At 41.8% G+C, this 20047-nt stretch overlaps 1 protein-coding gene across 1 annotated transcript in view; it reads left to right on the top strand.

Moving 5' to 3' along the window:
* The window catches only part of cspg4ba (chondroitin sulfate proteoglycan 4ba), a 34509-nt gene extending 19282 nt beyond the window's left edge, over positions 1-15227 (top strand). Inside the window, exons 6-10 of the mRNA XM_080765015.1 lie at positions 3332-3530; positions 5040-5171; positions 9204-9376; positions 10358-10541; positions 10879-15227. Of these exons, the coding sequence (XP_080621141.1) occupies positions 3332-3530; positions 5040-5171; positions 9204-9376; positions 10358-10541; positions 10879-12944 (2754 nt within the window). The 3' untranslated portion in view covers positions 12945-15227. The remainder of the gene's footprint in view (positions 1-3331; positions 3531-5039; positions 5172-9203; positions 9377-10357; positions 10542-10878) is intronic.
* The last annotated feature ends 4820 nt before the right edge of the window (positions 15228-20047 follow it).

Below are 20047 nucleotides of genomic sequence, written 5' to 3'. Positions count from 1 at the left end.
ATTTACCACCAATGCATTCCACGTCATTAACAGAATACTATTGCATTTGCTTACAATTTACATTGTCCTTAGCATTGACTAAGGAATAGTTATTGTCATGTCTATAAATATGCAGCCGCATATATTTAATTTAGCTGGAGGAGAGTTTTCATACAGCCAATTCTCAAGATTTGATCCATATATAAGATGTTGTAGTTGTTCACTTTTGGTTAGCACAATGCATATCCAAATGTCTGCTAGAGAGAGAGAGAGAGAGAGAGAGAGAGAGAGAGATATGGAAGGCCTAAACTATTAGGCTGAAGTACAGAGCACTACTTTGAAGCATGTTTTACCAAAGGCCTTTGGGCACCCACATACCATAGGGCTGTTCTGAAGAGCAGAGCCGTGTACACTTAACCCATTCTGACCGGGCACCCATTTTGGTGTTGGCATCATGTTATGCTTTAGCTATTGAAAAATAGCAGATCTACAAGCTCATATCGCGCCACCGAGTGGCGCGATACGAGCTTGTAGGTCTGCTATTTTTGAAAATTTCGAAGAACGACTGACATTTTTAGAATCTGATCTCAGGTCAGAATGGGTTAATCAGACCAGTGTGTGTCCAGTGGAAACCTCGTATGAATCTGATCTCAGGTCAGAATGGGTTAACTTGACTGTAATGTACTAAATCCTAACTTGGTTTGATACATCTAGAAGTGGAGCAGGTGCGCTTCCTCTGCTTGCCTTATTTGGCCACGGGTGCTCAGCGAACAATTTATACTCTGATAAGAAAACCAACTCCATTTTCTAAATTGAATTATCTGTAAGCATCCTCAATAAGTCTTCTCATAAGGAAAGATGACAGACCAGTGAGGTAGTTAATGTTTAAGCTCTTATTGTTTTGACTAGGGACACAAGTTGACTTGTCCCTAGGAAACTGTCCACAAGGTGGCTCTCTACCACCACACCTTTTGTATTGCATCCTTTCTTCTTTGTTTTTTCTTTACGTTCTTTTCATTCTCAGTTGCAACAAATCACATCTTAATTTACTGTTTGATTACATAAAATTGTTTTCGTACAATTACATTGATATTCTCAAGTGTTAATTGAGAGACACATATCCTTTGCTGTTCTTATGATAAATTATGAAATATAGACCAGATGGACATAATGGCTTCTCTGTGATTTGTGGTCACAGGGTGCTTCCTCTCCGGCGCACACCACGCAATAGAATACACTGAGCAGGAAATACATACAATATATTGTAGTCAAGTCAACATATTTTTGTGTGTGTATGTACAAATGTAACCAAATGGACCCGTCCACTTGGTTACAATGGTACACTCGAGTTTAATCAAGACTGAGGATTTCACTGTGTATGTGCTATCATATTGACATGCTGACTGCGCTGTGCTCTTCATTTCTGTGCACATATATATCACCCTGTACCGGATGACCAGTATAGGGCCCTGCAGTGTTATGAGAATTGAAAGGGAGTCTTAATGAGCTGTGGAAATGGATCTTATGTGGGGTTTTTTTACTTTGAAATGGATGAGTCACCCTGTTGTTTGTCTGAGTTATACCGCTGGGATGTCCCGTGAAGAGACTGATTACCAGAGGTGTAGTCGTATAGGAACCCAGACAGAACACACACACACACACACACACACACACACACACACACACACACACACACACACACACACACACACACACACACACACAGTAAAATCCACAGTGTTACTCTAACTCTGGTTGAGTAAGAATGTAAGCCAATGGACCCTCAATTGGTCCATGTGTGCGTTACAAGTGGTTTTTTTGACACCGAGTGGTTTTACTGTGTATGCTGACACACAGACACAGCTGACGCAGAGCTTTGACCATCGTGCGATGCCTGCATTTGTTGTACACACAACCACACAAGCACTTAAAGATGTTTGTTCTCCCATGTGCACGGTGGAGGATTGTGGGTGGCCGACTGGCCGGGTGCTAATGGATGAAGGACGCCATGCAGTGAAGTCATAGGAAGTCAATGCTAATTAGTTTGACTTGTGATGCATTCGGAAGAAAGCGTGTTGCTTGAGGTTTGATGTAATTGTGATGTAAGCGGATTCAGGTTTTTTTTGTAAAGGAAATGGAGATACAGGCACAGCAGATAACTTCATCATTCATTAATCACTTGTCTTAGACCATAATACTTTACTGACTGGCGTCTCCCAAGGGCCTGTTCTTGGAATCCTCTTTTTTTCCCCCCCCTCTACAACACATGTCTTTGCGGAAAATACTACCTATCTACCAGCTCACAACACATTGCATCGCGAGGCATTGTGAACTTGTAGATCTGGTATTTGTGCAGAATGATTGCCTATTACGTATGCCATGCCCAGAATAGTGACGCTAGTGTTCCAAGGGGTTAATATGAGAATGTGTCTATGTGACCGTCCTGTGACCGACTACAGGAGCGTGTCATTTGATGTCTACCACTTTACGATTCAGTGCTCCCTGTGTTCTTTGTGTCGATTCCACTGGACAAGCTAGACAGACGCGCTCGCCTCGAGGCTTTTGGACATACTTGGGAGGAAGCCATAATTGTCTCGGCGTTGCTGCGTCCGCATCTTGTCGTTTACAGTGCACAGCATCTTGTCATGTACAGTGTGGTGTGTCCGCGTCTCGTTTGCAAATGCACGGCTATATTTAGTCACGTCATGTCATGTGCAGTGCGATGTTTCCACGTGTTTGAGTATGATGCCTAAAGAGAGATGGAGCCAGATGCATTTCCTTCAGGTTAACCTTTTGATGCAGATGAGTGAGCATTTATCTGCATCTTTCCTAGTTATTTTTGTGGTATTTATTTTGTTGAGGCCAGGCTGTCCCATTACGCTTTGCATTTAATAGTATGTATTTCCATCAAGAAAGATAATTCACTGTGTGCGTGCTGTGCGTGCGGGTGTCTATGGGAAGGATTATTGAGGGGCATCTGTCTCTGTCACTACTCTGTTCCATCCATACAAACCAGATAAAAACAGTGATTCACAGTTTCGAAATATGTGTGAAACTGTCGAATACAAATGTGACAATAAGGGAAGGGCACAACCGACTTCATGAGGTGCCAGCCAACAAGTGTATGATTAAATTCCTGCTAAATTGCAATTTAGTGAGTGATAAACTCAGACACCTTCCTTTGTCAGGCTTAAACACTTAAAATACATACTAGGCTACTATCAATAACGGGCCATACATAAACCCTCCAGACCAGGAGGCTTTTAGTTTGTTTACAATATAATTTATAATCCATAATCCACCACTTTATATGGTGGATTATGGATTATGAATTGTCCCTTTTTGTGTTCAGGTATGGGTGGCTTCTGTGACGGAGATCAGACCTGAGGATCTGAGTGTTCAGGACTTGGACACTCCACCAGAGGAGCTGTACTTCATGGTGACTCCACCCAGTAATGGCCACCTGGCCCTGAAGAGTGCCCCGATGAAGCCACTGCTCAACTTCACACAGGCTCATATAGACCTGGGACAGCTGCTGTTTGTTCACAAAGGTAACGACTGTCTCCCCGTTGCTGGTTTGCACGCACGCACAGTCGCACACACATGTCTCTCTCACACACACACACACACACACACACACACACACACACACACACACATGTCGGGGAAAATATTGTACATCTGTTGTGATTAGTTGTTATTCCTCTTGACTCCACTAGAGCGTGCTGTTTAGATTTGCAAAGAAGTGTTGGCCTTGCAGTCCATTTCTGAACTTGATAGACTATGATGTATTGAATAACTATGTCGTCTAGCAATGTGCCTAAATTACTTGTTGATCCCAGTAGGAATAAATGTTAGGTTGAGGTGTTTAATAGCCTGGCGCTGTTGAGTTATTATGCCAGATAGGCTCTGCAAACATTTGATGGTGTTAGCCTTAAATAGACTTCTGCTTACTGATGTTAATCTGCTTCAGCTTTGCCTCAACATGTACCATCATCAAAGGTTCCCTTACGGAAAAGGATATGTCTTTCACACATTGCTTTCTGCCATTACACACACCCAAGCCACGCACATTGATTGTTCTAAAATCTAGATGTGAAGGCAGATCGGCAGATATCACACTTTATTGTATCTGTAGTTTGCAGAAAGCACACACCGCTGTTTTTTTCACCCAAGTAAGATGCAAATAGAATACCTCACAAAAATAGCATTGCAACAATCATACAACAGTAGCGGTTAGAAACTTGTATATTTACAATTTATCCACAGTGACTTACAACGGCTTGTTTAATTTATAATGCAAAGAAAAAAGTATGTTATATGAAGTAACTAGCCGCAATTTGCAACACTAGATTTTCTTATAATGGATTGAATCTAGAGTTGCAATAACCTTGACAGCCACATTGAAATTTCTGATCTGCTTGTATTAAACAATGTTAAACTCAAGTTTGAATGATCCTCTTTCAATCTGCAATCTGCGTGGCTGTCGCTCCTCATCCGGTCTCTAGCTATATTATAACTCTATGGACGGAACATAAATTATACTTGATGGGCTGCAGCTGTGCGTGCACCAGCAGGCTCTGCTGCCGTGATCGTGAGCGCTCCCTGCGTTCTTATGACAGCGACTGCAGGTGTGGTTTTGAGGACAACCGCTTTGAATTGCTATTATTGTTCACACACAACAGAAATCAAGGATTATTATATTTCAAGGGCGAGAGATCACAATAAAAATCCTAAGCATTCTTCCTCTCCACACTGGGAGAAAAACAGCATCTGAAAGTTTGATGGTGCATTTTTACAGTTGTGCAGTTAGAATTTTTCCATTGCATCTTACGAGAGGTGGGGTTCATGTTGTGCCCGGCCTGTGCGCATGCTTATCAGTGTGACGTTGTCTGATAAGGCGTCTAATGCAACTCTAGATTCAACCCAAAATATAGTATTGCAAATTGCGGCTATGAAGTAACTAGTATAGCAGGCAGGTAGCATTAACCTACAGTTTTAATATGCTTACAAGGGAAGGCTACCCACCCTTTTTTGTTTGTTTTTTTTTCCTCACAAAGGAGCCATGTCTGGAGGGTTCAACTTCCAGGTTAACGATGGGATCAACTTTACCCCCAGGCAGATCTTCAGCATCACTGCCAGTGCATTGGTCCTCAGCCTGGAGAGCAATCATCCTCTCAAAGTGTTTCCAGGTAAAACCTCTTCTTTCTTTTTTTTTATCACTGTGGTTTTATTTCTCTCCAAGATTACACCACATAGAGGAACGTAAAAGTCCCTCTTTAATCCATTCGCTTCCTTTTCAGGTCAGAGAAGTGTGTGTGTGTATGTGTGTGTGTGTGTGTGTGTGTGTGTGTGTGTGTGTGTGTTTCCAGGTAAAACCTCTTCTTTCTTTTTTTTTTATCACTGTGGTTTTAGTTCTCTCCAATATTACACCACATAGAGGAACGTAAAAGTTCCTCTTTAATCCATTCTCTTCCTTTTCAGGTCAGAGAAGTGTGTGTGTGTGTGTGTGTGTGTGTGTGTGTGGGGTTTTGAGGACAACTGCTTTGTCCGTGCGCGTGTGCATATACCACACCTCGCTGTATGTGCTTGCTCTCTGGTGTCCAGTCCACACTGTGGGGGACCTACAGAAGCTAAAGAAATACCCAAATTCCTGCTTCTTACTCTTCATCAGAAGCATTTATAGGGTAGGCCATGCGGGGCTGGGTAGTCATGGGGCCAGGGCTGAGCCAAAAGAAAAAGTAATAAAAAGGACATCTTAGCGTCTTTGGGCCGGTGAATACCACAAATGCCAGGGCTGATTTTCTGTGCCAGTCCGCGCCTGGGCTAGGCAATTATAAGCTTTTAGCTTCAGCCTATACCTTTTCGGGCCACTCAAGTGTCTTGTATAATGTATTGTTATACATGCTTGTTAAGAAAGGTCTGAAATAAACTAAACTATGTCTAGCTTTTTCTTTCCCTGTGCTAGTCTGACAAATGCATTTGCTGCATGCTGCAAGGAAACATAACCTGACTGTCTATTAAGGCTTGAAAAATCATTTGGAACTTTTAACTGGAACACTTACCGTAGTTCCAAAATATGACTTCACCCAACTCCCAGACTAGTGCATCACAAGCTGCAGTCATTGCTTTATTTAGGGAACTTAATAATTTCCCCTTTGAAAATACTTGGTCTAAAAATAACCTTAACATCTTTTTTGGTCAGTCTTCATGTTGGCTAAGTCGACTGGTTTGTGAGTTAGATAGCGAGGCCTGCAAACAGCCAACTGGCACGATCCACTGTTTCCAGTCACTGGGTGAGTGGGTGCTTGAAGACTTGCAACTGAGTGGCAGCTTTCTTTTCCCTCTGCACCAGTGTGCCTGGCAGGGAACAGAGGTTGGTGGCACGGGAGGCTTTTGACAATGAGTGGCTTTGATGCTAGAGAGGAGAAGGGTGAAGAAGGGAAGGGGGAATGCCTTCACATTTTCACTGGGATAGAAGCATTTGCTATTTACCACAGATTTTAGGGGCCTTGTGGAGAAAAACAAACGTTAGCACAAACGAGGAAGCACAAATGAGGAAGCTTGTTTATTCCAATAAAAATTCTGATAGCATATACTTACTTAAAATAAACAAGCTGTCTCTGCGATATTGTCGGGGAGGTGTCTCTGTATCGTTTTAAGATACAGATTTAGCTAAGTCCTGCCCCATGTGGGAGCTAACTATCTCCGTAGACAACACTTTGATAACTTCGGCCCCAACAGCAAAAAAACCTTGGTCAGCTCTCGTTCAAAGCACACATTACAGCTTTCACTCGATCCTGTTGGTTTACACTCTATAACATACAACGAATTAGACTGTTCCTCACGCAGGAGTCAGCCTAGCTCCTTATCCAGACAACAGTCATGTCAAAACTTGACTATTGTAACTCCCTCCTTACTGGCCTACTGGCATGCACGCTCTCCAACTAACAGCAGTAACATTAGCGTTTTCTCTCAGACAGTTGATTCTTCATATCCATATGAGTGAAACCTCCGGGAAGATTTGTTTATTTTTCAAACACAGTTCTTATAATTATGAACTGTGTGGGGAATATAATACAAATAAATAAATACACAAACCCGTGGACTTAGCGCCCTCTAGCGATATTGACATCAGACTTTGGTGCTCTATCTATAAATGCACCATGTACTGTACGTACGTGTGTACGTCTGTAATGCACGTAACTCGAGAACCGTTCGCCCCACCGACTTCAAATTCAACACACACGTTCCACACCCCCACAGGTAGCCCGGTGTCAATCCGTCTGACCCACGGTTGTCCAGAACCGCCACAAAAGGCCTCTGCCCGGACTCTGGACAGGGCCCCTGCCCAATGTCCATATGGAGCTGGCCTGTTCTGACATCACAACATTCCATATTTGGACATGCCTGACACAGAACTCCATATAGGAATAAAGGGACACAGAGAGACAGATACAGAAATCTTCATATATGGGCATAAAAGGGACACATGGATCTCTAACTTTTATCGTTACTGACTGTGCTCTACAGCCGGGCACCAGTCTAGTTACTGATAAAGCGAAACAAGTACATTCGTAATCATTTAGGGAGACAAATCCATCAATTTGACAGCTTTTACAGATTATCTTTTGTTTGAAGTATCGCATCTATTCGCCACAGACATTTTCTTCAGAGCTCATTCAGACTTATAGGAGAAACGTTTGTGATCTTATACCAGTTGCTTACTTTGGGCAAGTGCTTGGGCACTTTACCATGGTGTTCTTGTAAGCATTTACATGAAGTTTTCCATTCCACTGTATTTCAAGACAGCGTTGAACAGTTCCACAGATGGCTAGACAGTTCACTATACAATTTAAGTAAGCTTGTGTAGGTTTAGTCAAGTCAAGCACAGGGGCAGAGCTTGCCTTTTCAGTATGGGTACTATTATTAGCCATTATTACTAACTATAATGCAAAGTTTACTACATATTTTACAAATCCACACATACAATGTTCTACAATTCAACCTTCATCACTAAATTCGTCATAATTTGTGTTTTCTGTAAACCTTTATTTTGATAAAAAGGGCAAGCTGTGACAGACAGAGCGCAGGTAGCCAGAACTTTGAATTTTAAGTAATTGAGTTTATGCTCTTTGGTGTGTGTGTGTGTGTGTGTGTGTGTGTGTGTGTGTGTGTGTGTGTGTGTGTGTGTGTGTGTGTGTGTGTGTGTGTGTGTGTGTGTGTGTGTGTGTGTGTGTGTGTGTGTGTGTGTGTGTGTGTGTGTGTGTGTGTGTGTGTGTGTGTGTGTGTGTGTGTGTGTGTGTGTGTGTGTGTGTGTGTGTGTGTGTGTGTGTGTGTGTGTGTGTGTGTGTGTGTGTGTGTGTGTGTGTGTGTGTGTGTGTGTGTGTGTGTGTGTGTGTGTGTGTGTGTGTGTGTGTGTGTGTGTGTGTGTGTGTGTGTGTGTGTCACACTCACTACTGCATATGATTGTTATCACATTTCATTGTGTTATTCACTTGTTTTCATTATTACTGTATTACCTGTGACTTGTTTCATGTATGCATTGGCAATGTAAAACATATTTTGAACGTGTGAAGTGATAAATAAATCCCTCCCTATCCCCAGTTTCCATCGTTTATCAACACACCCAAATTCATCTTCAGAATAAGAAGCACCTCATTCAGTTTGTCTTCATTAATACATGGAGGTGTTCCCCCCCCCCCCCCTCTGTCAATGCATTGTGAGACCAGTGCTCGCAGGGAGCTCATCCATTTTAATGTGTTTGGTTTTTATGCAACACACTCAAATGTAGTTGGGTTTTGTTATAAAAATGTCTGCAGTATAACTTTATTTTCACACATCAAAGGGGTTTTGCTTGCCTATTCCAGACATTGTTTAGCGTAATGTGCTGCTGGAAGATGTGAAGTGCTCAATTCAAAGCAGCCACACACAAATGTGGCCATACATAAGCACAATGGCAGACATGCAGCTATGTTGTTGTTAATGTGAAATTATACGTGTGAGACTGACCTCTAATGACTGTTTTATATATTTTACTACACTATTGTGTGTAATGCCATTGCTTTCCTAGTAGAGGAGGAATATTTTCTACAGAAAATTGCTAACAGATATTTTGTGCCAAATGATCCCCACTGCTAGTGCTAATGTGAAATGACATGGATGTTACTTTACCATGCCATTAATTTCTCCACCATCAACTCCTTCCCCTTCGTCATGCGCAGGCTCGTCAACGCCAATCACAAGGGAGAATTTGCAAGCTGTGAGCAATGACAACAGCGGTACCTCCAACCGCACGATAACGTTCAGTGTGATTCGTCGTCCTAAACTGGGGAGGCTGGTGACCATACAGCCTGATAATTCCACTCTGGACATCTCCACCTTTACACAGTCGATGGTAAGGCATGTCATGGACGCATCACGTTAGAACGGTTAGAATTTCTTGAGTAACTGAGAAGTAATTTCAGAGCATACGTATTTACACGCACCTCGACAGTGGGTGCAGGGCCAATAAGGCAATTATGTAGGGAGGTAGGGCTCGCACACAATTCCTTTGCTAAAGAATTACTTTATTGAATTAAAAAAACGACAACGTTTCGATCTTGATCTATCTATCTCCTTCCATAACTGAAAAGTAATGAAATAAATGATTACATGAAGTCAGCTATAAAAATCTTCAAGAATTTGCATTAATTGGGTTTGATTTGAAATGAATTTAATCTAGAAAGTGCACTTCTCTAGCGCAGATCTCTGCCAGGCTGAGTTGCCAACCCAGGGTTCTTAATCACATGACTCCAGAGATAATGTGTACCGAATTGTGTGTTTTGGACATACTGTACATGAGGTTATTAGCTAAAGGTGTGTCTAGAAAATGCTAAATGACGAAAAGTCCAGAAAGGCACAAATATATATTATAGGAGAAAAACGATATGCACTTCCCAGTTTTTAAATACAGTGCTGGACCCAAAAAGGGATCAAATGAAGAAAAGTTGCATCATGATCCAAGGAATCCAGGGGGAAATACTTTTATAGTATGTTCAAGAGTTATAGCCTTGATGAATTGCTATTTATTTGAAATTAATTGTAACGTTCTGCATTCTTATTTATTGGTCCCTCTCATATGACGTTTGTGTCTATTTGTATGTCTGTTTTTAGAAACAAATTCCAATCAACTCTGTTCACATGGCATGGGGGGGGGTTCACTCTGATTAGCAGTTCACAGACATACACACACATAATTAAAATGGAGCTTTTCTAACTAAAGGTCTCATGTGAAACTTTCATAAGAATTATTTGTGGTGATAGCGTGGCAGGAATGCGCTGCTAGTTGAAATGATTTATGACTGTGTCATTTCTTTTTGCTGTGTGTGTACCTCAGGTGGACAAGAAAGAGGTGATGTACATTCAAAGTCCCATAGAGTCAGTGGGATGGGCATCCATGGACTCTATGACGTTCTCTGTGGCATCACCTCCTGCATCTCTGGACACTCAAACCTTTAAAATAGACATTTCCTATGAGAATGCTGGTCCTGACTGCAAGACACTGCTAATAGCAAACACAGGTGTGGATAACCACTGAATGTTTTCCCTCATATTTAACCCATTTTTACCTGAGATTCTGAAAATGTCTTCTACATCCTGACAAGTTTTCTGAAAAAGCTGTGTTTCGATTTTTCAAAAATAGCAGACCTACAAGCATTGTAGGGCGCCACTCAGTGTTACGCTATGAGCTTGTAGATCTGCTATTTTTCAATAGCTAAAGCATAGCATAATGCTAACACCAAAAGGGATTCCCGCCCAAAACAGGTTAAAGGAAAAATTGGCTGGTGTTGTCCATGGTGATAATTATTCCCCCCCCCCCCCTTTTTTTTTCTTGATGTTTTGAAAATGTCCCGTCAGGTGCCGTGGTAACGGAAGGGGAGAGCGTCGTGATCGATGAAACGATGCTGGACGCCTCCAACCTCATGTCCAAGCTGCCGACGCCTCAGCGGAGCTCCCACGAGGTCTGGTTCCAGGTCAAGTCTCTGCCACTGCACGGCGCCATCGTGGTCGGTGAGAGAGACCTCACCAGAGAGAAGCCTAACTTCTCCCAGTTCATCGTCGACAAGTACGGCATCACCTACAAGCACGACAACTCGGAGACCACTCTGGACTTCTTTGTCTTCGACACGTGGGTGAATTCCAAGGGGAAACCGGCCCAGCGCCCCAGTGAGGACGGCGACGTCGTAGAGGAGCGGTTCAATATCACCGTCACTCCCGTGAATGACCAGCCGCCCGTCCTGAAGACCAAATCCCCGAGCTTGCGCGTCGTTCAGGGAGATACGGCGGTCCTCGGGCCTGAGAACCTCAAGGTCGAAGATTTGGACAACCCTCCTGATGACATCGCGTTTTCCGTGATCAGCAAGCCCAGCAATGGGTACTTGGCCCTGGAAGGGAATATGATTGAACCTGTAGTGACCTTCACGCAAGCCCAAATTAATAACGGAAGTGTGCACTTCGTACATGATGGAAGTCCTGCCTCTGGTGTTTTTTATTTTAGTGTTACTGATGGACATCACAAGCCAGTTTACAAACTCTTTAATCTAGAGGTGACTGAGATCATTATTTCATTGGTTAACAACACTGGCTTGATAATTGAGCAAGGTGAGACGTCAGTTTCACTAAACCAAAACAACTTGGCCGCGGTTTCCAATGGGAGAAACACTACCATTCACTACCAGATTACAAAGCCTCCAGATTTTGGCAAAATGTTAAGGGACGACAAAGAGGTCACACAGTTTGAACAGGACGATCTCCAAACTGGAAGGTTGACCTACCATATGGTGACCCTTTCCTCTGCCGTGGACAGCTTTGAGTTCATTGCACTCACTTCAGAAGCCAACCTATCTGGCCAAGTGCTCAACATTACTGTTAAACCTTTGATACAGTTTGGCAAAGATTTGAGGATTCCCAATGGGATTCCAGTCAAAGTAAACACTGATTTCTTCAATGCCGCCAAACTTGCCAACATAAGTGGCAGTAATCCTGTTTTTGATATACTTATCCAGCCAAAGTATGGGAAAGTGGTTTGGACCATATCGAAAACGTCCATGCATCCTGTACCAGTTGAATCATTCTCGTTTCAGGACGTGAGGCAGGGAAAAGTCACCTTAGAAGTCAATGCCAACATGACAGGAATTCAAGAGCTCAATGATTCACTGGTGTTTGTCCTGAAAGCTGAGAATGTGCAACCCGCAAAAGCGGTGTTCCATTTCACTGTTGTGCCGTATGACCCGATACTTTTCCCCACCACAAAGAGTCCAATCCCACCCACCACACCTTTCCTTCAAACATTGAACCAGACGGGCACAATCGGAACAGCTTCACCCGCCTTGTCATCAACCTTCGTCGTCACACAGAGGCCGAACAAAAGCCAGCAGAAGCTTAAAGGACGCAGCCGCTGGGGTAACGCTAACCGGACGGGCACTTTCAGTACAACTCTCGGTAGACCGACTATCGGGACGGTGGACATTCCCTACAGGATCACGCCGGTTCGGGTGGAGTCATACCCGCAGAAAAGTTCCAACCCCCTCCTGGTCATCCTACCTCTGTTGGCGCTGCTGCTGCTCGTGATCATCTTTGTCGTCCTGGTCGTCCTGCTTCGACGCCACAGGCAGAGGAAGCAGAAACCGCCGGTCACCCCGAAGCCCCCGCTGTCACCAGTCGTACCGAGCAGTCAGCCCTACCAGGGCCAACCACAGAGGAGCACAACGGTTCCTACAGTGACCGTCACCCCACTGAGCCCAAGTTGCCCAAGCAGCCCGCTCCTGGCAAGGCTATTATTGACACCGAATCAGGGCATGGTTTTCAGCACCCTCGAATCATCCATTCCCACATTGTCGTGGAGCAATGCCGACTCAGTGGCTTCTTCGCAACTCATTAGAACCACCACTCCACCTCTTCAGAAGAATCAGTATTGGGTATGATCTTTGAGCAAACATTTGTTAAATGTATGAGTTGGGGAATTCTGCTGATCAATTGACTACACATCAAAAAGTGTTTGTATATTACAGATGGATAAATTATTACGTTTATGATGCCCTTAAAGTGCAATAGAACAATCGGCAGTGTTGGCGTAATGTAATGCATTATGTAATATTACTTTCATGAGTAACTGTAATAATATCACTTTCAAGAACTGCTACTTATATCCTAAGCTTCTAATGAAGTCATGCATAATGTAATGACAATGTCTAAATAGTGAATGGTACTTTCTATTTGGACTTATTTAAAAATATAAAAAATACCGGACATTGCCGGTACCCTTTTCAAATAGATGATGCTGCAGCTTGAATCATTTGAGTTTCAATATGATATTGATATTTAGCCTGCTAAAATATCATTTTAATATCAGTAAGTAATTATTGTGGCATTCTTCTCTATTTCATTTAATCTACCCTCTTTCATTCAATATTATGCCCTATTATATATACTTTTGTAACACAAAAGTTATATAACATTTTTGAAAGTAAACTTGCCCAACATTGAACATGTAATGTATGTTAATACTTTAACATAGTCTAGTCATCCACTGCAGGCTTGGAATAGGGATGGGAATAAGGGATAGTTTTGCAACCGGTTAGCCGACATCATTTTCCAGTTATATAGTGGATTAGTGGTTATTAAGGCTGACACCGTTATGACCCACATTAGAGGGTATGCGTGTGACATCATCGTCGTACCCGGAAGTTATGCGGGAATGCCTACTGCGTTGCAAAAAAACGACTTTCTGGCCTTGACCCCATATGAGCCCATATTTTTGCCACTCGATCTGCCATTCAGTTTATGCATGCGCATACCCTCTATAAATGAAAAATTTCTGAAAAATCAGAATGTCCAGGTAGCTCAGTCGGTAGAGCTCTCGCCTTTGAACCACTGGGTCATGGGTTCGATCCCGGGCACCGCCAACTCAGCATATGATTAGCACGGCTTGGGTGCGGCAAGCCATGCGAGAAGTACTGGTTGCTGATGGTAGGTGAGGCGCTCCACCTCAGCAATCCATCTCCCAGGCGCATTGTAACCGGGACTGGCTCTCACGTGTTACCGGCTGATACTGACAATAAGACACTCCCGACCTACCTACCTATCAGAATGGTATTTATAATGGGCAAGGCTCATTTCAAAATGCAACATTCAACATGGTTGTAGGCCTGATAATAATAATAGCCTAAATTGTGTCATCTGTACAGGTCATCAAATCAGAAAAAGAAATTGAGGCGATTTAACATGTTCGGTGTGCTATGCTGTATTTGAGCATATTTTTTGCAGAATTGACACTCAAGCCCCAAACCAAGCTACAGGTTCATTTTTCTGTGCGCTAACTTTTTAGTCAAGCCATTCTTTGTGCAGCATTAGACCTTCAGGACAACCAGCTGTGAGTGTGAAACCACTATTCTTGTGCCTGCTCAATTGTACAATAATCTAATAATCTCCATTATTTAACCAAATAACATTGTCCACAAAATGTGGAACATTTATCATGAAAAAGTATGCAAATTAACCATAAGCCATTAAGCATGTTTTTATTTTTGCCAACTGTTGACAGCCCTTTGAAAACCGTTAACTTTGACAGTAACTTGTTACTATATGACTCAAACCTAGAAAGAGCTTGATACTCAAGTTTAATCGAGTTGCTAACCTTGTTACTTGTTCCTCATGCACATTGAAAATCTTGCGGGCGATGATAGTCAGTTTGCCTGAGTATAAAAGAAGAGGTCAAGACCAACTTGAAACTGTGAATGCTTAAGACTGGTGCATAGATTTATTTTTAAGAATTTCAATTGATTGTGCACATTTTGTATTTTTGTTATGTATTACACTTATATTCTAGCAGCTCATTTTGTAAACTCAGGTATTTTGTTAATTGTATTGCCCTCATGTTACTGTAATTGATTGCACAAGCTGTAACATATTGAGGTCTTTAAGCATCGGTACCTCTTTTGGAGTCATGATCACTGTTCTTAAGGGTCTTTGAAGTCCCTTCAAATTAATTTAACTACTGTAGCTGGTTTTGTACCAGTATTAACCTGTTGTATATATATTTTTTCTGTATCTACTCAAAATCAACCTATTTTTAATATGTTATTTTTTTTATCATTACCACTTTTTTATTATCATTTTATTACGCACAGTATTTTATTCTGAAAAGTGTATACGAAAATTCAAACCATTGAGGGTAAATCTGTTAATAGCAATAAACGATATTCTGACCTGGTATATCTCAGGCTTAAATTAGCCTTTATTTTTGTTCGTTCATTTATATAATTTCTACGAACAGAGATAGTAGTTTGTCATGTAATAGTCCCACAGATGACTTATGCAGATAATATTCCATGCCAGTAAATACCACCATAGAAGTATTTTGAAATCACAAAACTATGGCTGCAACTATTGCTTTTCTTCTTAGCGATTATTCTATTGATTACCTTTTTTTATTACCGGTATTTTGAATAATCGAGAAGCATGTTTTCTTTATATGATATTATACTAGTCATACCCGCTTAAGAACAGCCAAATGCAGGCACGTGAGGCGGCTGTATGCCTCGCAGTACTCTCCCCCCTCTCTTTCTCACTGCCACTTATATTGGCTCATGTGGCACATATACGTTATGCGATGCTCAGCCAATCAGCCAAGCCAACGCATTCTTTTTTCTTCTTTAAGATTTATTTTTGGCTTTTGTGCCTTTATTGATAGTTACAGTGAAGACTGACTGGAAAAAGGGAGAGAGAGAAGGGGAGAGACACGGTCGTCATAAACGGGACTCGAACACGCGACATGTTATAACTTTAAACTGCCCTTCTTGAGGACTGTACAGATTATAGTAGTGTATATTGATATCTGTGATATTTACGTATAGGCCTATAAGGACAGGCTATTGTAAGGAATAGGCAATGTGCATTCATCTGCCAGTCAACAATATGAACATGTTCATGACTAAATACAACCTGAATATCTGGTTATTAACGTCAGCTTAATATATCGTTTACTGTACTAGCTGAGAAATATAATACTCAATGTTGTGCATGCATACGCAGTCACAGTCAAACAAATAACAGTAAATAGCCTGCCCTACTGTACGACAGTACAGGGTATCATTTTCAGGGGCTTGTTCAACTACAGATTGTACTGTTCCAAGCGGTTCCATCTCGGAGAAATAACAACATATTTCCTCCTGTTTTCTATTTCAGACATTTTGTTTATGTTCAATTTCACTGATGGCTCTGCTAGCACACACATATTCCTGACAAAAGTGTTGCCACAACCTTTATTCTTTTTGTAATTGACAAGTCTGGCCTGCATCCTCAGGTGTTTGCCATGGTCTCCTGTTGTCCCTGTATGGTACAGGAGTAGCTTTTACTATACTGTTTGCAGGTTCTGACACAATCTCTATGCTGTAAATCAAAGGTACTACTTGAATGAGTTATGTATACGTTCTTTATTTTTCCCCCCCTTTTTTACAACCTGTATAGGGTTGGTGATTGCTGATTTTAAACAGTCACACACAACTGAGTCAAACTAATTTGACTAAGTTGGTTGTAACTAAACACCTGTTAAACAGTACATCGAGCTAATTGATGAATTGATAAACATGGGACAAAGCATGCCATCCCCACACAGCCTCTATCAGGATGGCATGATTCAACTGCTCTATGATAACCGTCCAGGAAGGTGGCTCTGGCCTTGGGCCGTCACAGTGCTGTCCATAGGGATATCCCTTTGGTCTAGTGGTTAAGATATGGGATTTTCACATGGGAGTCCTGAGTTCGAAACCTGGGTGTTACGTTGGTGCTGTGATCCCACCAGGTCGGGTTTCCCCGTGGGAGGAGGTCAAAAGGGGTGTGAGTGTATAGCAGACTGGCTCAGAGCCTCAGCCTGATGGCTAGCCCCTTTCGGAACCCTATAGTTTACCTTTTCTGAAGTTTGGACGAAGGTAACCCTAGGGTCCCTAATCGGTTATTCCACTCTCCATGGGATGCAGATGTACATACCCTCCGTTCACGGAGAGCGAGCGCGGCACTTGAGTGTTGGTGAGATGTTTCAAAGATGCATAACGCGGCTATAGGAGACAACGGAAACGTAGGCGAAATCGCATTAACCACCGATGCCGTTAAGTCTTTTTAGTAGTTTATAGTAGTTTTGGCTTCTCCGAAATTCTCTCTTCCTAACTTCCTTGACTTCCTTGTTGACTTCCCATTGTACCGCCTCCAGAGCGGCGACTGGCTAGCTGCACGTCCTAGTTACTGCCTCTGATTGGCCGACCGCGTACATGCAGCATGTTTATAATGCTGTTGTGTCGTGGGAGGCGGTTAACCCTCTTATGGCTATATTTAATAACATCTTATTGTGCATTGGGCCAGATTTGGCGACTTTTTGAATGACAATAGAAAGATGTGCGATATGACCACAATGTCACGAAATGTCTCATTTTAAAGCTAAAATTATGTTTCTAGCATGTTCCATCGTTTACTTGTAAGCATTTTAGTACACCTTGGTTTCACTTTTCACTGAAACCAACCTGCACAACCTGTATGTACTGTAGTCACACCCAGTTCAAGTCTAATTATTTTGCTTCAGGCCAGGTGTAACTGCTTAAATCAGTCTACAGTGTACATCCTGCATATTTTGTCAATATGATGTAACCTCCTATGTCACTGAAGTGTCATATTTATTAATACCATAGATTTGTAATAAATCACTTAACTGTGTTTTATTATTTGTGGACCACATAACAGTATTCTTTCCACTCCTGCCAACTTTATTGTTTTTCTGTCCGAAAATTATTAAAAGTAAGATACACATTGTACATTGTTACAGTACAGTAGTTGGCTTAGAAACCAAAAATCTTTGCAATGCACTGGGAAGATGCGCTGTTGTAATTGTAGCCTGTTCTTACGGCAACAAAAGAAGCAGTGGAGGATGGGTCCAATTGGCAAAGAAATAATTACCATTATCACATTCTTTTGGTTTCCCTCAATACAATGATTTCTTTATCTTTGTCTTTGCACAAAACAATCTTTGAACATCTCACAGCCGTTGAAGTAAAAATCAGATAAACAAGTCATTTTATTAGGGGGAAAAAACTGAATTATCTTTTTCTTCTTCTTAAAGAGATGAGTGATGAGTCATCACTGATGAATCATGAGTCTCATGACTATGATGGACAAAATCAAGCCTATCACAGTTACTGGAATCTGACACACCAGTAGACGGCATGTGTCGGCATTTTGTACACATGCTGTTTCTTAAAGCCCTACATATGTACTTCATTCATTGTATGAGTGACATAAACTTGCTGATCTATAAGCTTTTTTTTATTATTATTAAATGTGTCGCAGTGCTATTTTAGAAAAGGGAATCGGAAATGGAAAAGATTTTGACAATTTGGATGCCAGGGTAAATTTATAAATAAATATTAAATCGATTAAAATATAGAAGACTACCAGGGGTGGCTGGTTATGGACTAGCTCTGGTCCTAATGTCTGCATTAGAGCTATATGGACCAGAGCTAGTTATGGGCTAATGGGGCTATAGTTTTCTGACTTTGTGTGTGTGTGTGTGTGTGTGTGTGAGAGAGACAGACCGACAGACTCTGTGTGTGCGCGCGCGTGTGTGTGAGAGAAGGAGGCTGTGTGTGTGTGTGTGTGTGTGTGTGTGTGTGTGTGTGTGTGTTTTGGTCTTATTTTGTATATAAAGTCCATGCTATTCTTAATCTTGTGTGAGATCCGCAACATGAATCCGGACTCCATGTATTAGTATTGACACCACCAACCAATAATCAAGATAGTAAGAAGAATCTGAATAAGCTGCACTGGAGCAGTTGAACCGATGTTTTGTTGTTGGTACTTGTGTTGTTGTGGAGCATTTGCTAAAGTATCTGGTATGTGATGCAAGGTGAACTATAGCAGATTTATAGACCCCCCCCCCCCCCCCCCAACATCACCACAAGCCCCCACTTTAACTAAAATAGAAAAGCATCTTTCGAGAGCACAAACAGCCACACATGGTGAGCTGAATGCTCCCCTTCACAGTAAATATTGGGCTAATTGGAATAGTACGTAATTGTGTCACAGCTGAACTGCAAACCAAGCACACTGGTGTTAAGCCACAGGGACCAGAAGAGCTTCATGGGGTTACACAAGTTCATCTTATCAACATTCTTTCAGTATAAAGAGGAAACAGCTGGACAACATAAGTACATTATCAATTTCCACAATTATCCTGACTTCTGAGTTTTAGCTACATGGATTTGAACGTGTATTTCACATTATTTTTACTCTACCCGATGTCATGCGAGTTGCTGTGCCATATTTTGTGAGGATGTTACTTCTATTTCGTAGCCTACGGTCTTTATAGCACCGTTCATACGATAGAAGAATGCAACTCAAAGTGCTTTACATTTGCTGTAGCACTTAATTTGCTGATACCAGTGCCAGAAGCCAGCATGTGACCTGGTATAATAAGAGTAATTACACCAATTGGCCTCCACAATCGACACGTTGGATATCTGTCCTAAGGCACAGTGAGATGAACTTCTCTCTATAATAACCTGCATTTTTCTCCTGACGTCTGTTCAGTTCAGCAGACCCTTTCAGCAGCTCTACTAGAAAGATTAAATGATAATGATAGTGGTATCGGGTTGAGGCAGCGCTGGAATTTCACTGATGGCGTACAATACTCTGAACTATAGTCCATGGAAAGGGGCCTGTGGGAGATGGTCTGAAGATAATCTGTTTTTAGGGGATCAAAGAGACTAGCTCTCTCATACAATTCATGAAAATAATAACCGATCTGATGTTATGTAGTTATTTTGAGCAAATGACACTGTCATACATCACAATACAAATTACACTTTGTCATACTAAACTGAAGGTCCTTAGACAAAGATACAAGAGTAGGAACACATACTGTACATGTTGTTTTTTAGTGTTAACACCATGGCACACAGCATGTTGTAAATATGAAATGGCAGATTGTCTATGAGTTCTTATTTATGAAGGCTGAACTGTAAATCACAGTACAGTGAAACTG

The sequence above is a fragment of the Protomyctophum bolini genome (assembly GCF_963924005.1).
Source record: "Protomyctophum bolini genome assembly, chromosome: 6".
Classification (NCBI taxonomy): Eukaryota; Metazoa; Chordata; class Actinopteri; order Myctophiformes; family Myctophidae; genus Protomyctophum; species Protomyctophum bolini.
This window is presented reverse-complemented; position numbering and strand designations above follow the sequence as displayed.